Here is a 23,205-nt window from a genome sequence, read left to right as displayed (position 1 = left end):
TGGTTTTGTGAGAGTTAAATTAGACTTAATCTCACTCTCTAACAACATAGAAGGTCCTTCACCATAACCACTGGCAATGCATCCTGTGATGTGTCTTCCTTCGTCTTCTTCGTCCTTCAACCAACATTCCAGGTTTTCTTGTTTAAACCTGTGATACATAGTTTTTGAATTAGCTACTTTTGTTATTTTTCTATTAACCGTCCTAGTTTATATAGCTGTCAGTTTGTCCTTGATATAACTATGAATACCGGGTATCTATCAGAAAGACAACTCCAAACTTCATAAGATGTTTCCATCCAGATATACGACAAGCGTGTTGCATGGCCCCATGCTAAGTAACTGGGATCATCAAACACAGGTAGGAAGGACTAATGTGCCATCAACAAACAAGTCCCATCCATCTTTTTCATATTTTGCCTCTTGGAAATTCAATTGTGGTCAAAATTATAAAACTTAAATAATATATAAGAAATAAATCTACCAATTACTATTTTAATATTAAAGATAAAAAGCAGTGTAAATTCTTTATATAGGTTTCACTTATGTCATATTATCGATAAGTCAGTCTCTCTCATAAATCTCCTAAGAAAAAACAAGACTGCCCCGATTCATGCTTTACTAACGAACAAAATCTCTTACAAGATTCTGTTTTCTTTATGGAAAAGGATGTTAAAACATATTAAATCAATCGAAAAACCCATCTGATAACCTACCTAAATGAAGTGGGAAAAGTTATCACATTAAAGGCAAATTAATTTATATTTGCTTTGTAATAAAGGTATATAGTAATGATTTTTTTAATATTTCTTATTTATTTGTTTAGAGATATTTTTTAACATTTTTATTTTTTATTTTTAATCTTTCTTTAATTGTTCATAGTTCAATTTAATCCATAAATCCCTACAAATTAAGTTGACTTTAGATTCTCAGAACATCTATGAAAGGTACGTTAAATTATGTTAACACCATTACCGACACAGTACTTTGTAAGTTCGTCCACCGAAGGCCAATTCCTCAGCACGGATTCTTATGTGCAATAATCGATCTTGACAAATCTTTACCATTGAAACGAAACAATGTGTCATTCTTATAGAAGAGAACCCCAAAGAACAGGTTCTTAAATGTACAAATCAAATTTAATATCCCACTTAACTAATTGAAGAAGGGAATTAGAGAAATAAAAAAATAGATACTAAGCGATGAAAATAAATATTATAGAAATTAGGCTTAATATCACTTTTGGTCCCTAGTTTGAAAGGTTTTGCTCAATATGGTCCTACCTTTATTTTTTAATAACAATTGATCCCACTTTTTAAAAAAACTATTCAATTGACTCCTTTTTTGTTACGACGTCAATTTTCTAACGGTGTTGGTTACGACGTCAATAAGTTATTTCATGCATTCACCTATCCAAATGTTATTTTAACAGTCCTGACATAATGTTATGTTAAAAATCATGTCATCATCGTATACAATAAAGACTATAATAAACAATTTAAACTTGAATATGGGACCACTATGAACAAAAAGGACTCAATTGAACAGTTTTATCAAAAGGTGGAATCAATTGTTATGGAAAAAAAAAGATAGGACCATATTGAACAAACCCTCCCAAACTAGGGACCAAAAGAGGTATTAAGCCTAGAAATTAAAATCAAATCACAACCAAAAAATCCATAACAACATTTCAAGAAAAAAAAAATCAATAAAAAAATATGAAAACCTGTAGACACAATCTTATTCATTTTTTATTTGAGTTGGATGTTTTTTATTTGAATAATAAAATTTCGTACATAATTTTGGGAGGTAACAAATGAGGCACATTGTATGCAGCACATCGAAAGCAATAATGAAGGCTGTAGGTTCCAATGAAATTTGAATCCAAGCTTTATGAGAGTGTTCTTTCGATCAAGTATTCCTTTAAGGTGAGGAAGTTTTAAACCTGGAGGATCCAGTCTATAATTTCATCTGCCCAGAAAGTCCTTTAAATGAACCATAAAGAGACTGTGATCTTCTAAATGTAAATATATTATCTATTCTAGCAAAGTTTGGTTCTGAGACTTCGGCTTTGTACTCAGATGAATGCCTGTTCCCATGAACTCGCACACTTAAAGTTTTCTTTCGAGCTGCACCAACTTTCACATATTCATTGAAGAAATCTATCAATTCTTGAAGAGTGAGCTGCCTTAATGCTTCAACCTGATCCAAATCCATACAATATATTGGAGTTTCTTCACTAATTTCAATTTTCAAGTCAATTCATCCAACTTTAATTCGTAAATTCATACAACAGAAAGAAGTATATACCTCATGCTCTCTCCTATCAAACCTCAAAGTACCATCGTTAATCTCTCGCCAGAAAAATGATGATTCTTCCCTCAAATTTTTGTGTTTCTCTAGCTTCACATCTATCAAAGCATTTACATTACTCTGCATATATGCATTACAGAAGTCACATGAATGAGTTATGCAGAACACAATTACCAACACAGATTATAATGATTTGTTAAGCTCGAACTATGAAGTAAATGCTCAATATTGGTTTTCAAGTAACACTACAAGTCCAATAGCTGCTATATTGCATCGCTAGAATAGACTTTGGAACCTTCTTAATCTACAAAAGGAAATAGAGAATTTTTATACCTAGTCCCACAAATATATAGTTTCACAATTGAGATGTTCAATCCTTGGCATGGAGAGGGTGTTAGAGATTCCATATTGACTGAAAGTATGACCAAATTATAGTATATAAGTGTGGTGCTAATCCCATTTTACAAATTGGTGTTGTGAGATCAGGTTAGGCTCAATGTCCACTTTTAAATACATTACAGTTAATAGTAATACGGAAAAGTTTTGGAGCATTTTTATGCACATTTATGATTACTTACTCAATTTTTGCTATTCCCAGTCGTTTTACAATGGATGTGTAAATATAGTTTTCCTTGCGTAATGATTGCTATCAATGATGCACATAAAGCCCTAGTCATAGACACTACTTGTGTACATTCCCATGAAGTGGACATGTAGATATTCTCTATCGTTCCAGACATCTATGTTTGCAATGCTTCCAGAGAGCATTTAATTCAGAGCTCACAAGGTGTAGGACAGGCGTATCTATGTAGAAGTATTATTATCGAATATTTCAATCATGATTAAGGAACATCATTTGCAGCAAACTAGATAAAATATTAATATAGCTATCAAACCTTGAACTCATCAATTGTCATCTTATAAATCTTGGTCTCAAACATTTTGAGAAATGCCTCGACCCTTTGCTCAATGTTCCCGGGAGACTGAGAAGAAAGTATAATGATGGGCTTAAGCATATGTCATAAATTAAAAATTAATTTAGACTATTTCCAAGTTCCGAGTAGGAAAATACCTTTTCTGTGGATTGGATAATAAACTGTAGTCCACGTATACCACAATCATTCCTAGACATGTTTAAAATTGAAGTTAAAAACAAGTTTTTCAAGCTGAATACATACAGGATGCCATCAACATACCTCTGCAAGAGCACAGTAATGTACCCCAGCTGCTCAACCGATCGTAGCTGATGAAAGGTTGGTTGCTTTGCAACAAGAGCAAAAAGCTGAAGTTTAACATTCAGCTTAAAGTCATCACGACCAACCTACAAATTTAATAGGAGGGCAATAAGAAATAACGGCTTCAAAATTTCAATGAAAAAACTAAAATCTGATCAAATGGCAAAGCAACAAAGGTAGGAGAATGATACATGTCTAAATATGTACACAGAAATAACTGAACATTTTGGCCTACATAATGAAAATTCATGTAACAGAATTTCCACCCAGTTTAGACAAAATTAAAACACTTCAACTAGTCAAAATTAAGGATTATTTCACATTGGATATGCCAAAATTTGTTGTCCAGGGATATATGATCCTCAAAAGAGACATTGAGTGCAATACGATGTAATTACCGTGAACAATTGATATAGAAGGTAGGGTTCCCATCAAGATGATTTTCAGATAGTCAATTTTGATGACTACACTAAAGAGACTAATTAAAGCAATATACTAACAGTATAGCTTTTAAAAGCCAGGTTCATCAAAGTTACCGGGTCTGTTGGCATCATTTGAAATATACTCAGCCAAAATAAAAATAGGCATAAGTTAACAATATGCTTTTCCAGTCAAAAGTCATATTAGGATGGAGTGATGCATATTGGTCTAGGCAGCCAGACATATCTTAATACAAATCATGAACAAAAGACTATTACTGAACTTACCTGTATATAGTGCAGAAGTGCAGAATTCTCATTTTCAGGATTAAGACATTCTGAAGGGTAGAAGTAATTCATACCACTTTTAAGTTTAACAACCCGATTCACCAAATGTTGAGATGAGAATAAAGGTTTGCACAGAGGTGTTGAATAATTAAAGAGAACATTTTCTACGTGCTTGACCATTGACTCTGCTTCATGGCTTTCAATGTTCCCTGTACAGAAAATTTCACTCCAGTTGAAATAAAAATAACTCTTGCCATCAATAAAGAGAGAGAAAGGCCTAAGAACCTGCTATATAGAACTCTAAAAATGTCCTGGAGAGCATTAATGGTACAAATTTAGCAACATCTTCAACTTGAAGAGCAGGAAGCAAGTCGAGTTGTTCTATCCAAGGCCAGGTATGATCTTGTAAGATCAACGAGCAATAGTACATAGCCTGCTGATAAGGTTGTTGGTACTTCATATTCTGATATTCCTTGGTTACCATTTCCTGATAAAATGATATATGAAAAGCTAAATAAATTTGACTAAAGAAATTAATATTTCAAGAGAAAATTTATTGTAATAATGTGGGCATAGATAATTTATAAATCAAATACTGAACACACATGTTCATACTCATTTGTAAGCATATTTTCTTATTATGATACAAAGCAGCATATGTTCCCTGGATTTCACGGAATTATATGCTTGTACAAATTGTATGAATTTCAATATTATTTACTTCTTTTTTTCTGTATTTAGTATTTAACTTCAGATTAATTTGTTTATTAATCTATAGGCCTTTATCATGATAGTTAAGATGGGATATAAATTATGAATTGGAAGGCCCATTTTTTAAGTCGTGAATCATAAGATTCATGAGCACTAACAAAGCATTACTGTAAGAGAAATTTAACACAAAGAAACACACACTCTTAAATTTAGGAGAGAGAATACATTTCTTATTATTTATCTCCTTACATGCAATGGATATATATACAAGAGCTTATTAAATGAACAATCTATTGTATGGAACATATGAAATAGTGAAAGAGATGAGGGGAAATCTCCCTTGTGTGTCTTTGGCATACATATAGGGTAATATATTTATAATAATAAGAATGTGGGCTAGCCCAAATACAAATGAATATGTAAAAATAAAATAATAAGAATAAGGACTATGTTTCCCTAATAAACATATAAAGAATATGTTTCCCTAATTAACATAAACACAATATCTAACACTCCCCCTCAAGCTGGAGCATACAGATTCTATGGACCAAGCTTGGAATACATAAACTCAATTTGAAATATGTAACCTGTCTTCAAGAGTGTGCAGCAAGCAAATGCGCAATCACATGTCGACGAACAACTTACAACAATTTATGGACAGTGGAAAACTGCGAAACTTCAAATGGCACCATGAAACTTCAAGTAGGATGACTTTGACAGAGGAGGACAATGACAAATTGCAGGGACTGGATTGCCATCAAGTAAGGATGGGGCTTGCAGTGGCTGATAGCGACAAAACTACAGGGAGTGCCATCACTGACTGACGGGGTGATGGGACCTGTAGTGGCTACAAGCGATAAAACTACAGGGACTGCCATCACTGACTAATGGGGCCTGTAGTGGCTAAAAGCGACAAAACTACAGGGAGTGTCATCACTGACTGATGGGGCCTGTAGTGGCTAAAAGCGACGACAAAACTGCAAGAACTGCCACCATTGACTAGTGGAGCCTACATTGCAACGGCTGTGGAAACATACTCCCCCTTACGGTGAACGACGGAGATGATGGCGCGCCGATGACAAACCGTGAAAGTGGAAGATGATAATAAGCTCTTATTCATCAAAGCACCCAAAAACAAATCTGACAAATTTGACAAAGGTTTGGTGAAATTGTTTCAACCCATAATTTTGGTGTTGAAATTCCTTAGTGTTAACCACCGACTGCCCTTGGAGACCTTTCAGAATAGAGAATAAGATAGCGAAGCAATAGAGGTAGGACTATGTGTTGGTGCATCGGTGGCACAAGTGGCGGAGATGATTGCCAGCGATATTGGCAGGTGACAGTGGTCGGTGACGGTGGCCAGAGACGGTGGCTGGAGACGGTGGCCGGAGACGGTGCCGGTGACAGTGGCCGGAGACGATGACAATGCCCGGCGGCGGCGGACGACCGATGACAGTGGCCAGCGGCAGTGGACAGTCGGCAGGTGGCAAGCGGCAATGGGCAGTGGCGGACAACAACACCAGACAGATGCGAGACAGGAACTAGAGATTGCCCATTGAAGTATAAAGGCACAGGTTGAAAAAAAAGAGACTTTTTAGGGGGGGAGGGGCGCCGATGGCGACGACCACCGGCGACAACAAAGACAAAGTAGAAAAGGATCAGAAAACCTGCTCTGATACCATATGAAATAGTGAAAGAGATGAGGGGAAATCTCCCTTGTGTGTCTTTGCATACACATAGGGTAATGTATTTATAATAATAAGAATGTGGGCTAAGTCCAAATACAAATGAATATGTAAAAATAAAATAATAAGAATAAGGACTATGTTTCCCTAATAAACATATAGAGACCATGTTTCCCTTAGAGACTATGTTTCCTTAATTAACATAAACACAATATCTAACAGAACAAATTCCTGGAATTGTGGGATTATTATTCTAGTAATAAGAGCAAGACACTGAGAATATAACAAATTAGATACATGGAAATAATGTCTAAAATTTCCTAAAATATATTTTTACACATACACATACACATATATGTATATTAGCATCGTGAAGTTAAATAGCTAACGTGTAAGTTTAAAAATAATTTATACTTAGTTTCCAAAATATCATGGTTAGAAAATATATTTATTTAAATTTGAAAACAAAAATATTATTGTTGTTGTGAATTGTGTTCATAAATGAAAATATTTCATTTATAATCATTTAAAACATAATATAGTGAAACTTAACAATGGCCAATAATGGAGAATATCCTTAATAATTATTAGGATTAGATCATATCTTTTACACTTCTTAAGTTGTAGCATATATATGCCATATGAGTCAAGCATGTTACAAATGCTGTCAATCAAAAGCTCTTTAGGGATTTAGTGAGTATGTTTGCAGGTTGGTCATTGGAGTTCTGGTGATGACTTCCAGAGAGCACCTTCTCACACACGACAATCAATTTCTATGTTTTTAGTTTGCTCTAGGAAAGTTGTCTTTGATCCAATGTGAATGGGAGTTTCATCCTCACAAATTAGTCAAGTATCATCTATATATCCAAATTTTAACAAAGGGAAAAGTTTCTTGGGTCATGTAATATCATATGCAGCTACTACCATAGCATAGTACTCAGCTTCAACACTAGATTTAGGAACAGTTTTCTAGTTCTTGTCCCACAAAATAAAGTTCCCACTTGTAAATTAACAAACAAGACGAATTTACAATATATATATATATATATATATATATATATATATATATATATATATATATATATATATATATATAAATGGACGTAAATTGCACCCTAAAAGTCAGTTTTGTAAAATTGAGTTAAGCTTCACTTTTTAAGATGGTATCTAGAATCATGGTTAATATTTGCCTCCCTAGTCAAGTCACTATTCACCGTTGCTATATTTAATACCTATTCTAACACTTGCCCTCGTGCAAAAGTATACAAATTGTATATATCCAGCTTGAAAAAAAATAAATTCAATTTGAATCCCCTTTAAGGATTTTATTAATACATCTGCAAGTTGATCATTAGATTCAATAAACTCATTATGTTTTTCTTTGGTCAACAACTTTTCTAGAATAAATGACAATTAATTTCTACTTGTTTATTTCTCTTGTGGAACACAAGATCAAAAGCAATGCGGAGAACAACTTGATTATCACAACACACTTTCATTTGATGAATCTCAAAATTGAAGGAATTGTTTCACCTGTACAAGTTTACATGTACCAGACTCCATTACCCTATATTCAACTTCAAGAGTTGAATAGGACACTATACTTTGTTTCTTAGTTTTCCAAGATATAATATTTCCTCTAAGGAAAACACAATATTTTATAGTAGGGGATGCATAATATCCATAGATTTGGGTGTATCATTTATCTTCATATAGTAAACCTTGTCTTGGAGCCTATTTGAGGTATCTTTGGATATGGATGATAGCATTCCAGCAACCAATACAAAGGGCTGACATGAATTGGCTAACAAGACCAACTACAAATGAAAAGTCAATTTTAATAATAGTAAGATAAATGAGTTTCCTAACCAGTTTTTGATATCTTTCGAGATCCAAGAAAGATTATCCTTGTTTTGTTATTAGTTTCTTTATCTAGGTCCATAGGACTATCCACTAGTCCAAAGTTAATCATATTGTCTCTTTTAGAATATTTAGAGTATACTTCCATTGACTGTTTACAACACCTTTTGATTGAGCTACTTCAATACTTGAGTATTTGAGGCTTCCAAAATCCTTGGCTTGAAAATGTTTGCACAAGTGTTCGTTTAGTTGATATATTCTAACATCACCATTCCTTATAATTATTGCATCATCAACATATTGATAGGATATAATGTGTATGAGAGGAGGAACCAGATGAATAATTAGTTGTTAGTTGGGTTGTTAGGTTGAGTGAGACTTTCTTTATATAGTGGGAGGGATCTTTGTAAGAGGGGATGTTTTAGAGAATTGTTGAAAAGATCATTGCCATCCTGTGTGAAGGGAACATTTTCCCTTAGAGGAATTCTTGCGGTTCTTGGTGCCTAGAATCAATAATACAAGATTTGTTCAGTGAGTTTGGGTGTTTTGCAGTGGTGTTTTGTTCTTGGGTTCCTCTATCTAGGAACCTAACTCATACACTATTAAGTAAACACATTTTCTAGAAAAGGTATGACAATACAAAATTAAACTATTTGTTTCACTACTTTTCAGCCCAAAGGTGTGAACAATGTAGCTAATTTTCCAAACCAAGTACATGGTGATTGCTTGAGACCATCGATAGAGCAATGCAACTTACAAACCCTAGACTCCCTTGAGCAACAAACCGAGGAGGTGGCTCCATGTAGACTTCCTCTTCTAGACCATGAAGAAAAACACTTTTAATATCATGTGGCTGAAGATGAATAGCTGCCACGACAAATAAAAGATGAACAACAGTCATTTTGGCCACTAGAGAAAATGTATCACTATAATCAAGACCATAGATCTAAGTGCATCCTTTAGCAACTAATTGTCCTTTGAGACAATCAACTTCACCATTGGAGCCAAATTTAATGGCATAAACCCATTGACATTCAACAATCATCTTCCCAGGTGGAAGGGTACTAAGTCCCATGTGCCATTATTGTTAAGGGCCAACATCTCTACAATCATGACTTGTCGCCATCAAGGATGATCAAGTACTTGATTCACACTTTTGGGAATAATGATAAAAGACACAGGATATGAAAGAACAATTTGAAGGAGACAACCTATGATAGCTAAGAAATTATAAATAGGATGAGGATCACAGGTACAACGAGTACCTTTCTGGAGGGCAATGGGCTATGCCGAATCACCATTATTAGTAGTTGTGGTATTAAGTCATGATTGAGAAGAACTTGAAGAGGATTCACCTTGGAGCATTGGACTATTCATTTGGGTCCTACATTGGTAGGTAATAAGAGAAAGTGATGATGGTTCAAGAGGATATTGAACAAGATTAGGATCATCATAAGCACAAGGTAAAACAAAATTAACCAATGGTATAGGAAGGACCTATTGGATGAAATAAACATCTTTGATAGACAAAGAAGAAAGAAGTATGTTCAAAAAAGGTGATATCAACAGATACATACTTCTTGATTTCCAGAGAATAACAACAATACCCTTTCTGAAGACAAGAATGGCCCAAGAAAACACATTTAATAGTCCAGGCAAAGTGTTTATCCAACTCTGAATTAAATTTTTGAGGTTCAGCAAATGAAGATGAATTGCGATAACCAAGTTGCTCTTCACATTGCTTCGAATCCAATATTTCATGAGAAAACTAAAAACATAGAAAATGACTATCATTTTGTTCAAGAGAAGTTGTTGTCCAAAGAAATATGTACTAAGGGATCCAATAATCAACTTGCAAATGTGCTAACAAAATCCTTGAGGGGGAGTGCTTTGGTTGTACCTAGTTTCTAGGTGTGACCTTTCTTATTCTTTTCTTGTTCCTTTCATCAAATTTGAACTTTCAATATCACTATAAATACGAGAACTCAAGAAAGGGGAGTATGACTCTAATTCATTTTTATTCTTTTGTATTTATCTCAAGTATTTGTATTAGAATATACAAAAAATTAGTCTTTTCTTATGAACCACAAAAGTATTTTCTTTGAAAACATGATTAATATATTTCAATAGTTGAATTTTTAAACTAACACATCGCTTCCCAACTATATAGGTTATTGTTGAGATTAAAACATAGAAATATATTTCCAAAGGGCTTAGTGGACCCTTCTCATGTTCTGCTATTTATATTGATAAAGAAATGATACAATAGGGAGATGAAAGGTCAAGGAACTGTCCTAGACTGCTAGGTACAATGATTATAGATAACCCAACACACTACTCCTTACTTTAGTCCTTCTGACTACACTAACATAAGTAGACTTAGTAATTATTCTACCATTAAGCTCATACACACAACTCACACACACTAACCAATAATTCTAACAGTTATTTTATTTCATCACAAAACAAATTGAGATGCTATAGATTATTTAATGAGAAGATACACCGCTTAACATAAATAATGACAAAAAATTGTAATCCTTTTTCAGTGATAGTGACATAAAACTATCCTAAAGCAAAACATAGGGAGCTAGAAGCACAAAACAATCCATGAATATAAGAGGCACCAGCATGAGGCACACCTTAGACATGAAATTGATAATGGGTTTAAAAAATGGAATACTAGAGTATATGGAAGAAAGTAATTGCCAATGTTTGATGGAAAAAGACAGTGTATAGAAAAGAATAATCCATCAATGAATCAGCCTTGCCAAATGGTACACAAAATAAAAAAGCAATTCAATCTCCAAATGACAAAAATGAGATAATTAAATCCCATGTGAGAAATGTAAGCTAAAGTACCTTGATGACAGAAAACCTGTCAGTTTTCACTTCAAATGTTGCAATCTTCTCAACTATTGTTTCGAGTAATATCCTTAACTTGTGATTATAACCAAGGAGTGTCACCTAAAAAATATGGCATTTTTATTAAGAAAATGAAGTAATACATTTCATCAATGAGGCAGAGGTAAAAATAAGTTCTGTTCTATTTTCATTTATACTCCCACACAAATTTCATAGTACAAAGCACCCAAAGAGCTTGAAGGTTTAATTAAGATACAAAAGGAGTTAATAGATAAATAAAACTCTTTGGGTTTATCATGATGAGAATAGGAAATCTTCCAAATTAAACGTCTACGTTATCCCTCCCTGGTATAATAAAAAATTTAACCCTTTATTAAGGTTTCAAATATCAAACTCATGATTATCAGGATCCAAATTGTCAACCTTTACATGATGTCTGTTATTTTAATCAATTATAGTAGTAAAGTGTAGAACTGAACTCAGGTATATTTTAAACAATTAAATTTCAAATCACTTAGGATCTTCTATATGTTACAATTGAACAAAAAAAATGCAATAATGCATATTATTGATTAAAGAAATGTGAGAAACACTATATTTTCAATACTTGTCATTATTGGTTAAATTTACATCAGTCTCACTACCTTTTACCAGGCCTCAATCCTATCCAGTAGGTACACTATTAGTTTCATCTAATTAAGTGTTGAAAAGAGTGTGCAAGAAAGCATCTTGCTAGCACTCATCAACGGTGATTATAGAGTCATATTTAACGTTCAAATGCAGAAATTGTAATGTTGCAAACTAAAATTCGTTACAAGAGTACCTGGAAACCACCATCTGTGTGAGTTATGCTATAATATAGACCAGCAACCTGAGCATAATAAGCTAAGAAAAGAAAATAAGAACTCCTTCCACTTGTATTCAGCAACTTAGTCGACACAATATGAAGAAATAATTAAGTACGAAGCAAAGTCCATCTAAACCTAGAAACTTACCATAGTCATTCAAGTAATCCATCAATAATTGTGTGAAAATATGCACCAAAACCTCAGCCTCAGGAGAGCTTCCAGCATATGGGCAATTGAAATCAATCTTAACGTAAGCCTTGGGTGTAGAAAACAATGTGTCTGGCTTGTACCATAAAGCTGAATAAGTTGACCTCCTTAACAAAACTGGGAACTTCACCTGTTTCCAAGTATTCATAATATGATGAAGATAACCATGGTGCAACACCCCACCCCCCACCACCACACACATACATATAATTAAAAAATATATTATACCTTTTCTTGCACAACTTTAAGTGACAAGTCAGTTGGAATGAAATTGTTAGGAGCTGGAAGATGCAAGTTTTCATTAGGAGCAGAAGCCATCCACCCCTGCAAATGCAAGCATTATGAGGTTTATCAAGTTCCATCTTTTCATAACAATTCCAACATATCACTTAAAATAGAGACAGTGAATTCCATGTGAAAAACAGAAAATTATCCAAATGAACAAGACAGTCCAAAAATCAACATTATTATTCATATAAACACATACCTGAATAACAGAGCCAGTGATCTTTTCAAGGGAATACCCAGTTCCATACCATGGCTCCACCTTATCAGTATGCCCTTCAAAATTTTTGGACACCCAAAAGATTCTGCATGAGAATGTATTCTAGTTTAAATTTAATCATAACTAAGTCACAGCACTACTGACACAGTATCTCAAACACCTCAATCAATTTTTTCTTTGTTGAGTGAAATAACAGTTTTGGAGAGTTGGTTCTTCACATCTTTCATATAAATAAATTTATAGCCTTGATTTAGTTACACCTACCGAACGTTGTCTGGAGAAAGCTGACCTAGTACCATATGGATAACATTTGGGCTAAACTTAAAAGGCAAGGATGATCCTGTCAACCAATCTTTCACAGGATAAAACTGTAAAATAAAAGATCCATTAATAATTGAATTTCAATCAAGAAGCTCCCCTGCAAAGTTATTTATTTATCGAGAAAAAGAAATATGGAGTACCTGCATATTTGATGCAATATCAACAACATAATCATTGGGAGGAATTTTGTCCTGATAATGGAACTTGGTCTCACAAATTGCTGAAAGCTTCACCAACATACAAAAAACCATAATTGTTTAGACCATTTGTGGAACAAAAAAGGGAAAAGAAATCGATACCAAAATATTAATGTAGTTCCACAATTTGCCAGTGGATAGACCTACAACCACAGGTGAGGCATACACGAAATTCACAACCATCAATGAAGATTGCAATTGTAAGATCACATTTGTCCTTGCTTTTTTTTTTTTACTTACATTACATGTTACTTTCAAGCTAAATTTTAAAAAAAAATGAGCTTTTATTCCCTTAAAAGTTAAAAATTGTTCATTTTTTAAACTAGATCAATACCTCTTTAAAAATCCATTCGCAAACACCAGAGTGTTGTAGAAGCTCGATGTATTTGAACAACAACCCAATGATATCTTCTACGTGCTCTATAAATAAATAAAAAGAGTAAAAATGAGTTCAAAGAATCAACAAAACTATAGATAAAAAACCTTGAATTTAGTAAAAGTGGTAGTAGTAGCCGTAATAGTATAGTAGTAATAGTAAATTTAACAATCGCATAACTCCAATGAAGAGCACATGCACAAGTTAACAAATTTTTAAAAGAGGATAAATATGTGCAACAAAGAAGAAAAACATGGAGGGGAGAGGGACAGAGAAAGCTAACCATGACCAGAATCAGTAAGATCAATTACAACTGAAAAGAATGCGAAATCCAAACTCCAATCTGATTCACCTGCAGACAAGCTTGTAGCCCACCCTGCAAATGGAATTTTTTTCTAGGCGATTAAAATGAGAAATTTATAACATGTAGATGCTAGAAGGTATGCATAAGCATGTATCAGAAAAGCATTGATTCAAACTCCAGAGAATCATATGCTTATCAATGCTGAAGGTAATGAAATCCAGAGAATCATATGCTTATCAATGACGAAGGTAAAGAAACCCAAAAGGTTTAAGTGCGTCGTCAATTAGCACCAATTCCATATAAAAAGAAAGGGACTGAGTGAGAAAGGAGGTGTAAGGGAAAACTGTTTTCTTCTGTGAACAAGCTTAACTACTAGGCTCAGATATCCATATACACTGCAAACAGAGTTGCATTGCACTCGCATATAGTACAACTTTGAATCTTACAAGATGGAAAATTACAAGCTATTCCATTATTCCATACAGGCCATTGTTAGACCTCCCATTGAAAACGTATATACTAGATGGAAAAGAAGGGCATAGAAATCAACATTCTGTTAAAACAGAATAAGGTGAAGTTATTTTGTATAAATAGGTTTGAGTTTCAGAAACTATTGGGTTAGGCAAGACTTACACAAGTCTCGAGAGGGCAGGATACTAGAAGGACCTGAAAGAACCTAAGTTATAACTCACTCTTCACAGATGAAATTTTTTGTCCTTCACAATGAAGGAGTTCTTGCAATTAAACTCTAGTCTTCTAAATTCTACAAACCAGTTCCTCTCAACAATCTTCCAAAATTGTTTTTTTTTTTTTTCTGGAGCAATATTGTTGTTACAATTTAAGTGTATCTTCTGTTAGACAATGTTATTGATTAGTTACATTCTTACATGAGAGGTCAATGTAATTTTTAGTTTTCTTTGTAATTTTTATCTTTTTAATTTAATATAGGAAATAAAAATCCATATAGTGGAAATTAATATTAGTGCAAGTTAATTACTAGGATATGAAATATTGCTTATTGAGAATTAATGTGGAAGTTAGAGGATCTTGTCTAACTCATCGTGTAAAAGAATGTACTTGCAAATGATGGAGATACATATCAATTCTATCAGAAAATTCAATTTTCTTTGTCAAAACTTTTTGGAATTCTGAGTTATAAGAACCCAACTTTGATCTTATCAAGGTAATATGTGGCGATCAATCTCATACACAAATCTGTTTCAAAACAAGTTTTTACACAATTGAAATCAGAGAGTAGTAAAGCAAAAGTAACATTCAAAGTATGAGTATTTAATATGTTTTCATTAATATATGCAAGACCTAAGGGAAAGTCTTGGTGCAACAGTAAGCCTGCTGCTTGATTTGAAATACTACAAAATGCTTTCAAAGACGAGGCTTGGGACATCTACCTTCACAAGGCAGCCCTGTTGGGCGAGACCCTCGTGTAATGTACTAGGTCACCTCTTTCAGTCAAGATTATGTTTTAAATCTCTAATAGTGGCACACAGCAACCAGTTCCAAAAACACTACCAAGATAGTACATTGCAGAATAAACACTATTTTGATTTTTTTTTATAGTTTGTGTATTATACAGATAAAAAGTCATAGGTGTCCTAAATAAAAAACAAAAGTAAATACCAGTAAAAGTCAAGAACAAGTTTCCTAAATAGGAATCATCGTTGACTACTCATTCCAAGTCCCTTTTATCATTTTCACCATTAATACATCTGTAGTTTTCATATTTTGAAACTACAATCCCAAAAGTAGCCTTCCAAAAAATCCCTAATGTCTATGTTCAAAGGGATTTTTTTGGAGTCAACACGACACCACTATAATGCCCACAACAGCCACTATTCAGCCTGCTATTTTGGCTTCTGCTGTTACACCAAACCATTACGATATAGCAGCCCCTGTAGCAGGAAGTGGTCCCTCTGCAACAGATGAAGTAGACAATAACCCCAAAACTAATAATGAAATGTGCAAAAGATGGAGAGTACCCACCCAATTTTTTTAAGATGTAATATAAAGACCCTTCTCCTTCATGACCAATGAGATGGCCGAGATACCTGCTTGGCCCTTCGGTGTAATGATGAATTTCAGGGGTTACTGGCCATGTGATTCTCAATTTATGACCTTGCTTTATTGGGACAGTCCTGACAACAATCTGAAACAGATACCCAAAATAAGAAATAGATTAGAATCCATTGTAAAGAAATTGGTTAGTTTTTACCATTAAGATATACAAAATCTGCACCTGCAAATGTTCTGATTTGCATGGCTGACCACAAGGATGGAAACAACTTTTGTTGGTGTTTCTAATATCCTGGAACTTTTCTTCTACAAGGTTTTGAATTTCATCAAGGCTTTCTGAAAATATCCATGCACAAATAATTAGATTGTAGCAATTCAAAAAAGATAAAAAATAATTCAACCGACATACTGTAAACAAAATATTTGTTACCATTTGTGTATACAACTAGATGCATTAAATTAGCAGAATAGTTTTCATCATAAAACTTGAGAAGCTCCTCCCTTGTGTCTAATCCTCTTGCTTTAGGTTTAACTTCCAAAGTGTCCCAGTTCCCTAAAATTAGAGCATTGTAATAATTATTATGATGAAAAGCAAATTGCAACAATGATAGCTATTACAAATATGCCAGCTTCATTTGGACAAACATATTTCTGTTAGAACAAATTACTATTAGGTTCAAAATCAAATGAATGAATGAGATGATAATATTGCACATAACATGAAATTCATTATTATTTAAAAAAAACATAAATTGGCATTTGGAAGTTTATTATTTTTTAAAATAAACTCCAAGGAAATATCTTCCAGTTGCCTCAGAAGTCAGCACCTACCCACGTCATAAAAGAAAAGATAGAGATCCAAAAATATCTAAAACCAAAGACTCTAGTGTCTTCATATCCAAAATATAGCCATGACATTCCCAATGTACTTCAAAGAAGTTTGTAGCAAAATGCTCCATTGAGTTTATCCATGGTAGACAGAACTTATTTGAATTTTAATACACAATAATGCATTTAAGCAGATAGAATTACAAAGACAGATTCTCTAAAGCAATGAAGTTAACAATGAAGAAAGCATGTCACAATGAGCATTACAAAGCATCAGTCTGAAAATACTTCCTCATGTTTCGGTTTGACAGAAAAATATTCCACATGTCTCTGACAAGCCAAAAGGATAACTTCAATAAATATTAAATCTAGCTCCTAGCCTTCATTATCACATTTATCAAGAAGCCAATTATTCTTAGTGCTAAAAATAATTAAGAAAAAATATCATAATGGATGTTTCAAAAGATTTTGGACACATAACCTACGGATAACCGTCAGTTATTTCACAAAATAATGCAACCACAAGTAGGATGGTGCAAAAGTTAAAAGTTCAATTGTATAAGTTTAAAAGACAAGAAATTAAATATACCACTGACCTGTGCTAAATTTATGATATGGATGACCTTCATCACTGAGATGTTTCTGAAGCTGCATATATAGTAATGTTTCAGCGAGGGGGGGACCAAGAGAGATTACAACCATTTCTCCATAAGAGGCTTAATAACAAAATTTGCAATGCCAATAAAGCACCCAGTGATCCAAATACGTATTGGAAGAGAAACATTAAGTATATAAGGAGGATTAATAAAATGGGGAACGGAAGAAAAATGGATGAACTCCAAATAAACGAATCAGTCCAACCTCTTTGAGTATCAAATAAATTATGAATCTATTCTTCGGTTAGTAAATAATGTTACTAAGACTAGTCAATACTAGGCTAAGATTTGAAAGAGGTTAAGAAATGGACTATTAGTCTAATTCAACACCACAAAATTGACTTGTAAGATGAGGTTTACACCCACTTATATATTATGAATTGACTTTATCTATAATCGATGTAAGACTTCCAACACACTTAACTCACATCGAGACATATACATCTTGAGTGTGGAACTAGACATTAATGGATGGTCTGATAGAAGGTGGAACAATAGATTGAACAAACAACAAATTTCGCTAGGATAAGCTCTAACTTATGGCTCTGATACCATGTTGAAATTAGTGAAAATTAGGGTTAGGGCTAATTCCCCTTGTGTGGAAAATTTTGTAGTGTGGTTCAAAAATTTGGTATGACTCGAAGTGAGGAAGATCATTCAATTTTTTACCGCCACTCAAGTGTTGGATGTGTCTATTTGATAGTATATGTGGATGACATTGTTCTTTCAAGTTGTGACCACCATGGCAACTCCCAGATGAGACAACATCTTTGCCACCATTAAAGATCTTGGCAAACTCAGGTACTTCTTAGGTATTAAGGTAGCATAATCTAACAATAGTATTGTTATACGTCAAAAGAAGTATGCATTGGATATTTTAGAGGAAACAACATTGATGAATTCAAAACCTATTGACACATCCTTGGATCCTAATAGCAAACTCCTACCAAATTAGGGGAAGCCTATTTCAGATCTTGAGTAATATAGAAGATTGGTTAGGAAATTAAATTACCTTATTATTACTCATCCTAACATTTCCTTTGCAGTCAGTATGGTGAGCCAATTTCTCAATTCCCCATGTGAAGATCATTGGAATGCAGTCATCCGCATATTAAAGTACATTAAAGGATATCCTGGAAAAGGTTTTTTTATATGATTCAATTAACCATACATTAGTTGTTTGCTTTTCAGATGTTCATTGAGCAGGATAATCTTCTGATAGAAGATATATCTCCGAGTATTGTGTCTCCATGCAGAAGCATAATATAAAGCTATGGCCTCAGCCACTTGTGAACTTGTTTTGCTTAAGCAATATCTTAGAGAATTACAATTTGGAGATGTCACTCAAATGACACTTATATGTGACAATCAAGTGGCTCTTCACATCAGTTCTAATCCTATCTTTCATAAATGAGCCAAACACATTGAGATTGCCTGTTATTTCATTCAAGAAAAGATTGTATTTGGAGACATCATGACTGAGTTCGTTAACTTAAATATTCAATTAGCATATATTTTCACTAAGTTTTTAAGGGGACCGAGAATTGATTATTTTTGTAACAAGCTTGGTACATACAATTTATATGCACTAACTCGAGGGAGAGTGACGTTTTATGTTAATTAGGGAAACGTAGACTTTTGATATTATTTGATATTGGTAGGTATTGTTGATATTGTTTTTAACAATATCTTCTATTTACTATATTTATGTTTAGTTGTCATATATATTTGTATAATTCTGCATTATAAATATATTACCCTATGTATGTTTTAGGCACAAGAGAGAATAATCTTATACCTAGTTTTACTATATTCAATAAGAAGCAATCATAGTTCTTACATATTTAGAAGCAACAAACTATTTTCATGAGACCCTGGCCCCTCAAGCATCACTTACCAAACTGACTTTCAATTTTCATCACACTAAAAGCACCATAAGTAAAAGCCACACCACACACAGAAATGGAAGAAAAAGGACAAGACTAAATATTACAAGTGATCCTTAAAGTAAAAATATAAGGAAAAAAGTTTTCTAACTAATGATATAAGGAAAATAGTTTTCTAAGGAAAAAAATTCATAATGGATTCATAATTTACAATAACAGGTAATACATTTTTAAAAGCAAAAGATAGAACAAAAGTCAAGAAAACAAACAAAATCTGAAAGACATTAATATTTTAAATGCAATATATCTTAAATATCAATGGAAGGTGAGTATATGTGTTGCACAGAGAAAAGAACAGAGGTTTGGGGTTCAAAGTTCAAAACAATCATAGTTTAGAGAGACGAATAAAGGGTGGGTGAGTTCAGAACCGGAAACTATATCCTATAAGGGAATGTTTTAAATTCTAAAGAATAGGGAATTCGAAACTTTGCCTCTAACCTACCCCACACCCCCAACGAAAACTGAGGTTGTTCTGAGGGAAAAATCGGTTTTGCAAAAAGCCTTACTCTAGATCCACAATGGCCACTATTTTGGCTGCAATTGCAACCACTACATCCACTATTCAAAAAGGCACTGATACAATGTAACATTCTGAGGCCACTCTGCACCACTATAGAGTGCTATTGATAATTAGGAATGTGTATTACACTATATCTCATCATAAACAAAAATAGAGGAGATCTGCTATACTACTGGAAAATCTGTCTCGTAAAAGCAACACTGAAATCTCAACAACCAACTTTACCACAAAGCCCCCCTAAAAATGATATAAAGGCAACAGCACATACCTGGTTCGTTCTCCATGCATCAGATAATAAATTCTTCTTGTTTTCTGTAAAAGAGAAAGCAGAGGAATAGTATGCCAATAAGAAATAAGGAAATAAAACAAAGACATCAAGCAACGATAAGATTGGCTAACCAGAATCAACAGCTTTAATTTCCCTCATGGTGGCATCAGGAGACATCAATGGTTTAGTAAAGAACTGAGCAAATCTGGAAGACAAACATACTTAGAACTTTTATAAGGGATTAAAAGAGGAAACAATAAAGAGCAGGACCTACCTGTCCAGGGCCTCTTCAAAGCCGTCTGTGTTAACTTCAAAATAATAGTTGGTGTGTTCAGATGATGTAAAAGCATTGGTGCTTCCTCCATGCTGTATCAGAAAGGCAGACACAGCAATGAAACCAAAAAAACGTTGTTTGAAAAAAATTTAAGAATACTTTTAAAAAATAATAAATCAATGGAATTGCTCCAGCTTTCTAAGCCCCAACTGATGTTGATATTTAATACAATATAAAAAAATTGAAACTCTTAACCATCTTAAAAGTAAAATATGTATCAGCATAACTAGCAAAGTAGTAGGCCAGATGCATCAAACTAAAAACATAACACAATAATGCAAGCTCAAAAATAGCAGCTATGAGCGATTAAAGTCTTGTACAGTTTGCAGAAAAACAGAAAAGTCTATACAGATGTTCCCCCATTCCATTCCCTTTGCCCTTCTCCCAAACTTGAGAGCAAAAGAGACCACATTCTGACCGCTTCACCACAAGAACCAAAAAAGCAGGTCTTAAATCCTAAACCCTCCAAGTTTAAAAGCACGGCAATGGTTCTAGAAATTAGCAATACATGCACATTCCTCACTTCTGCGAAGGCTATATGGATTGCAATAGAGGAAACCTACTCTGAGCCAAAGGATGCTGCCCAAACTTATAAGGTGAAAGTAAAAACAATGGCAGTCAAACAATACACTAAAACTGTCACGGAGTACATGAATCAACTCAAATCATTATGGATGGAATTAGATCATTACAGGGTCATAAAGGCCAAGTGTTCTAAGGATTCAGCAATTCTAAGAGAATACATTGAACATGACCGGGTGTATGATTTCTTGGTAGGCCTAAACCAAGAATATGATCAAGTCAAAATCTAAATATTAGAAAAGGGGAAGGTCACTGGACTCAATGAAGTAATGGCAATTATTCAGAGTGAAGGAATTAGAAGGAGTCTAATGATAGAGACCCCAATTGCGGAAACTAGACTCTAAAGCCACAAACCATATGACACTATTCCCTAAACACTTCTCTACATATTCATCGTGTCCCAGCAACAAGAAAATTTCTATAGGTGATGGAACCCTCATAACTATAGCAAGACAAGGAGACGTCCAAATAACCCCAAACATAATACTACAAAATGTTTTTCATGTCCCTAAATTATCCATAAGTCTGATAGCTATACAAAAACTTACCAAGGACCTCTTTATGTAATGTAGTATTTCATAGCAACTCTTGTATATTGCAGGACAAGAAGTCGGGAAGGACGATTGACATGCTAGAAAATGGAATGGCCTTTACTACATGGAAGATTTGAGTCTGCCCATCAAGAGTCACTCTCTAATATCTAAATCATCCATGACCACCAAAGAAAAACTCCAATTGTTTCATTGTCATTTGGGACATCCTTTACTTCAGGTCATAAAGTTAATATTTCCTTCCTTGTTTAAAATTTTAAATCTAGAAAACCTTCATTGGGAGGTGTGTGAGCTTGCCAAACACTAGCTTGTACCTTTTCCTATATGCAATAAAGCAAGCAATTCTCCATTTTGAATTGTTCATACGAATGTGTGGGGTCCCTCTAATATTCCTCGTACATCAAAGGCCAAATGGTTTATAACCTTTATAGATGATTGTACAAGGGTAACATAGATTTTCCTTCTTAAACACAAATCTGAGGTCAGCTTTGTTTTCTACCGTTTGCTTCAAAGATTAAAAATCAATTTGGGGGTAATATAAAAAATTTAGGTTTGATAATGCCAAAGATTAAGCCTAAACACCAAAATTGCACCTTCTTATGTATTTGAGGCATTAATTGACATAAAATGGAAACAAGCCATGGACTTGGAGATGGAGGCATTGGAGAAAAACAATACTTGACAGCTAGTCACCCTACCACCTGGAAAAAGGGTTGTTGGGTGCAAGTGGGTTTATACTGTGAAGTACAAGGCCAATTGATTATTGAGAGGTATAAGGCGAGGTTGGTGGCCAAGGGGTTCATCCAAACATATGGAGTGGATTACTTAGAGACTTTTGCACCAGTTGCCAAAATGAACATAGTTAGAATAATTTTGTCAGTGGCAACTGTTAGAGATATTATATTTAGTTTATATTGTGTTTATGTTAATTAGGGAAATATAGTCCCTATATGTTTATTAGGNAAACATTGTTCTTATATTATTTTATTTTATTCTTACATATTCATTTGTATTTGGGCTTAGCCCATATTTCTTCTAATATAAATAGAGAACCCTATATGTGTATTTAACACAAGGGATTAATTCCAATATATAATTTTCACTATATTTAACATGGTATCAGAGCAAGTTTTCTAATCCTTTTCTACTTTGTCTTTGTTGCCGCCGACACCGGCGGCCCCCGCCACCGGCGGCCCCCCCTAAAAGTTTCTTTTTCAACCTGTGCCTTTATACTTCAATGGGCAATCTCTGGTTTCTGTCTCGCATTTGTCCGGTGTTGTTGTCCGCCACTGCCCGTTGCCGCTCACCACCATCCGACCGTCGTCTCTAACCACCGTCTCCGGCAACCGTCTCCGCCC

The 23,205-nt window shown here is 34.0% G+C and overlaps 1 protein-coding gene across 1 annotated transcript in view; it reads right to left on the bottom strand.

The window, feature by feature from the left end:
* Nucleotides 1–1,714: 1,714 nt before the first annotated feature.
* LOC106757584 (insulin-degrading enzyme-like 1, peroxisomal) overlaps nt 1,715–23,205 on the bottom strand; it is a 27,152-nt gene continuing 5,661 nt past the window's right edge. The window contains exons 4-26 of the mRNA XM_014640268.2: nt 20,655–20,746; nt 20,512–20,585; nt 20,381–20,424; nt 17,587–17,638; nt 16,593–16,715; nt 16,386–16,498; nt 16,133–16,295; nt 14,111–14,203; nt 13,786–13,871; nt 13,395–13,481; nt 13,198–13,301; nt 12,916–13,018; nt 12,657–12,752; nt 12,369–12,558; nt 12,197–12,258; nt 11,371–11,475; nt 4,538–4,739; nt 4,253–4,461; nt 3,507–3,631; nt 3,383–3,434; nt 3,207–3,293; nt 2,308–2,430; nt 1,715–2,199 (exon numbers count right to left, since the gene is read on the bottom strand). Of these exons, the coding sequence (XP_014495754.1) occupies nt 1,957–2,199; nt 2,308–2,430; nt 3,207–3,293; nt 3,383–3,434; nt 3,507–3,631; nt 4,253–4,461; nt 4,538–4,739; nt 11,371–11,475; nt 12,197–12,258; nt 12,369–12,558; nt 12,657–12,752; nt 12,916–13,018; nt 13,198–13,301; nt 13,395–13,481; nt 13,786–13,871; nt 14,111–14,203; nt 16,133–16,295; nt 16,386–16,498; nt 16,593–16,715; nt 17,587–17,638; nt 20,381–20,424; nt 20,512–20,585; nt 20,655–20,746 (2,628 nt within the window). The 3' untranslated portion in view covers nt 1,715–1,956. The remainder of the gene's footprint in view (nt 2,200–2,307; nt 2,431–3,206; nt 3,294–3,382; nt 3,435–3,506; nt 3,632–4,252; nt 4,462–4,537; nt 4,740–11,370; nt 11,476–12,196; nt 12,259–12,368; nt 12,559–12,656; nt 12,753–12,915; nt 13,019–13,197; nt 13,302–13,394; nt 13,482–13,785; nt 13,872–14,110; nt 14,204–16,132; nt 16,296–16,385; nt 16,499–16,592; nt 16,716–17,586; nt 17,639–20,380; nt 20,425–20,511; nt 20,586–20,654; nt 20,747–23,205) is intronic.

The sequence above is a fragment of the Vigna radiata genome, chromosome 3, assembly GCF_000741045.1.
Source record: "Vigna radiata var. radiata cultivar VC1973A chromosome 3, Vradiata_ver6, whole genome shotgun sequence".
Classification (NCBI taxonomy): domain Eukaryota; kingdom Viridiplantae; phylum Streptophyta; class Magnoliopsida; order Fabales; family Fabaceae; genus Vigna; species Vigna radiata.
Note: the sequence above shows the minus strand (reverse complement) of the source record. Positions and strands in the feature narration are given on the sequence as shown.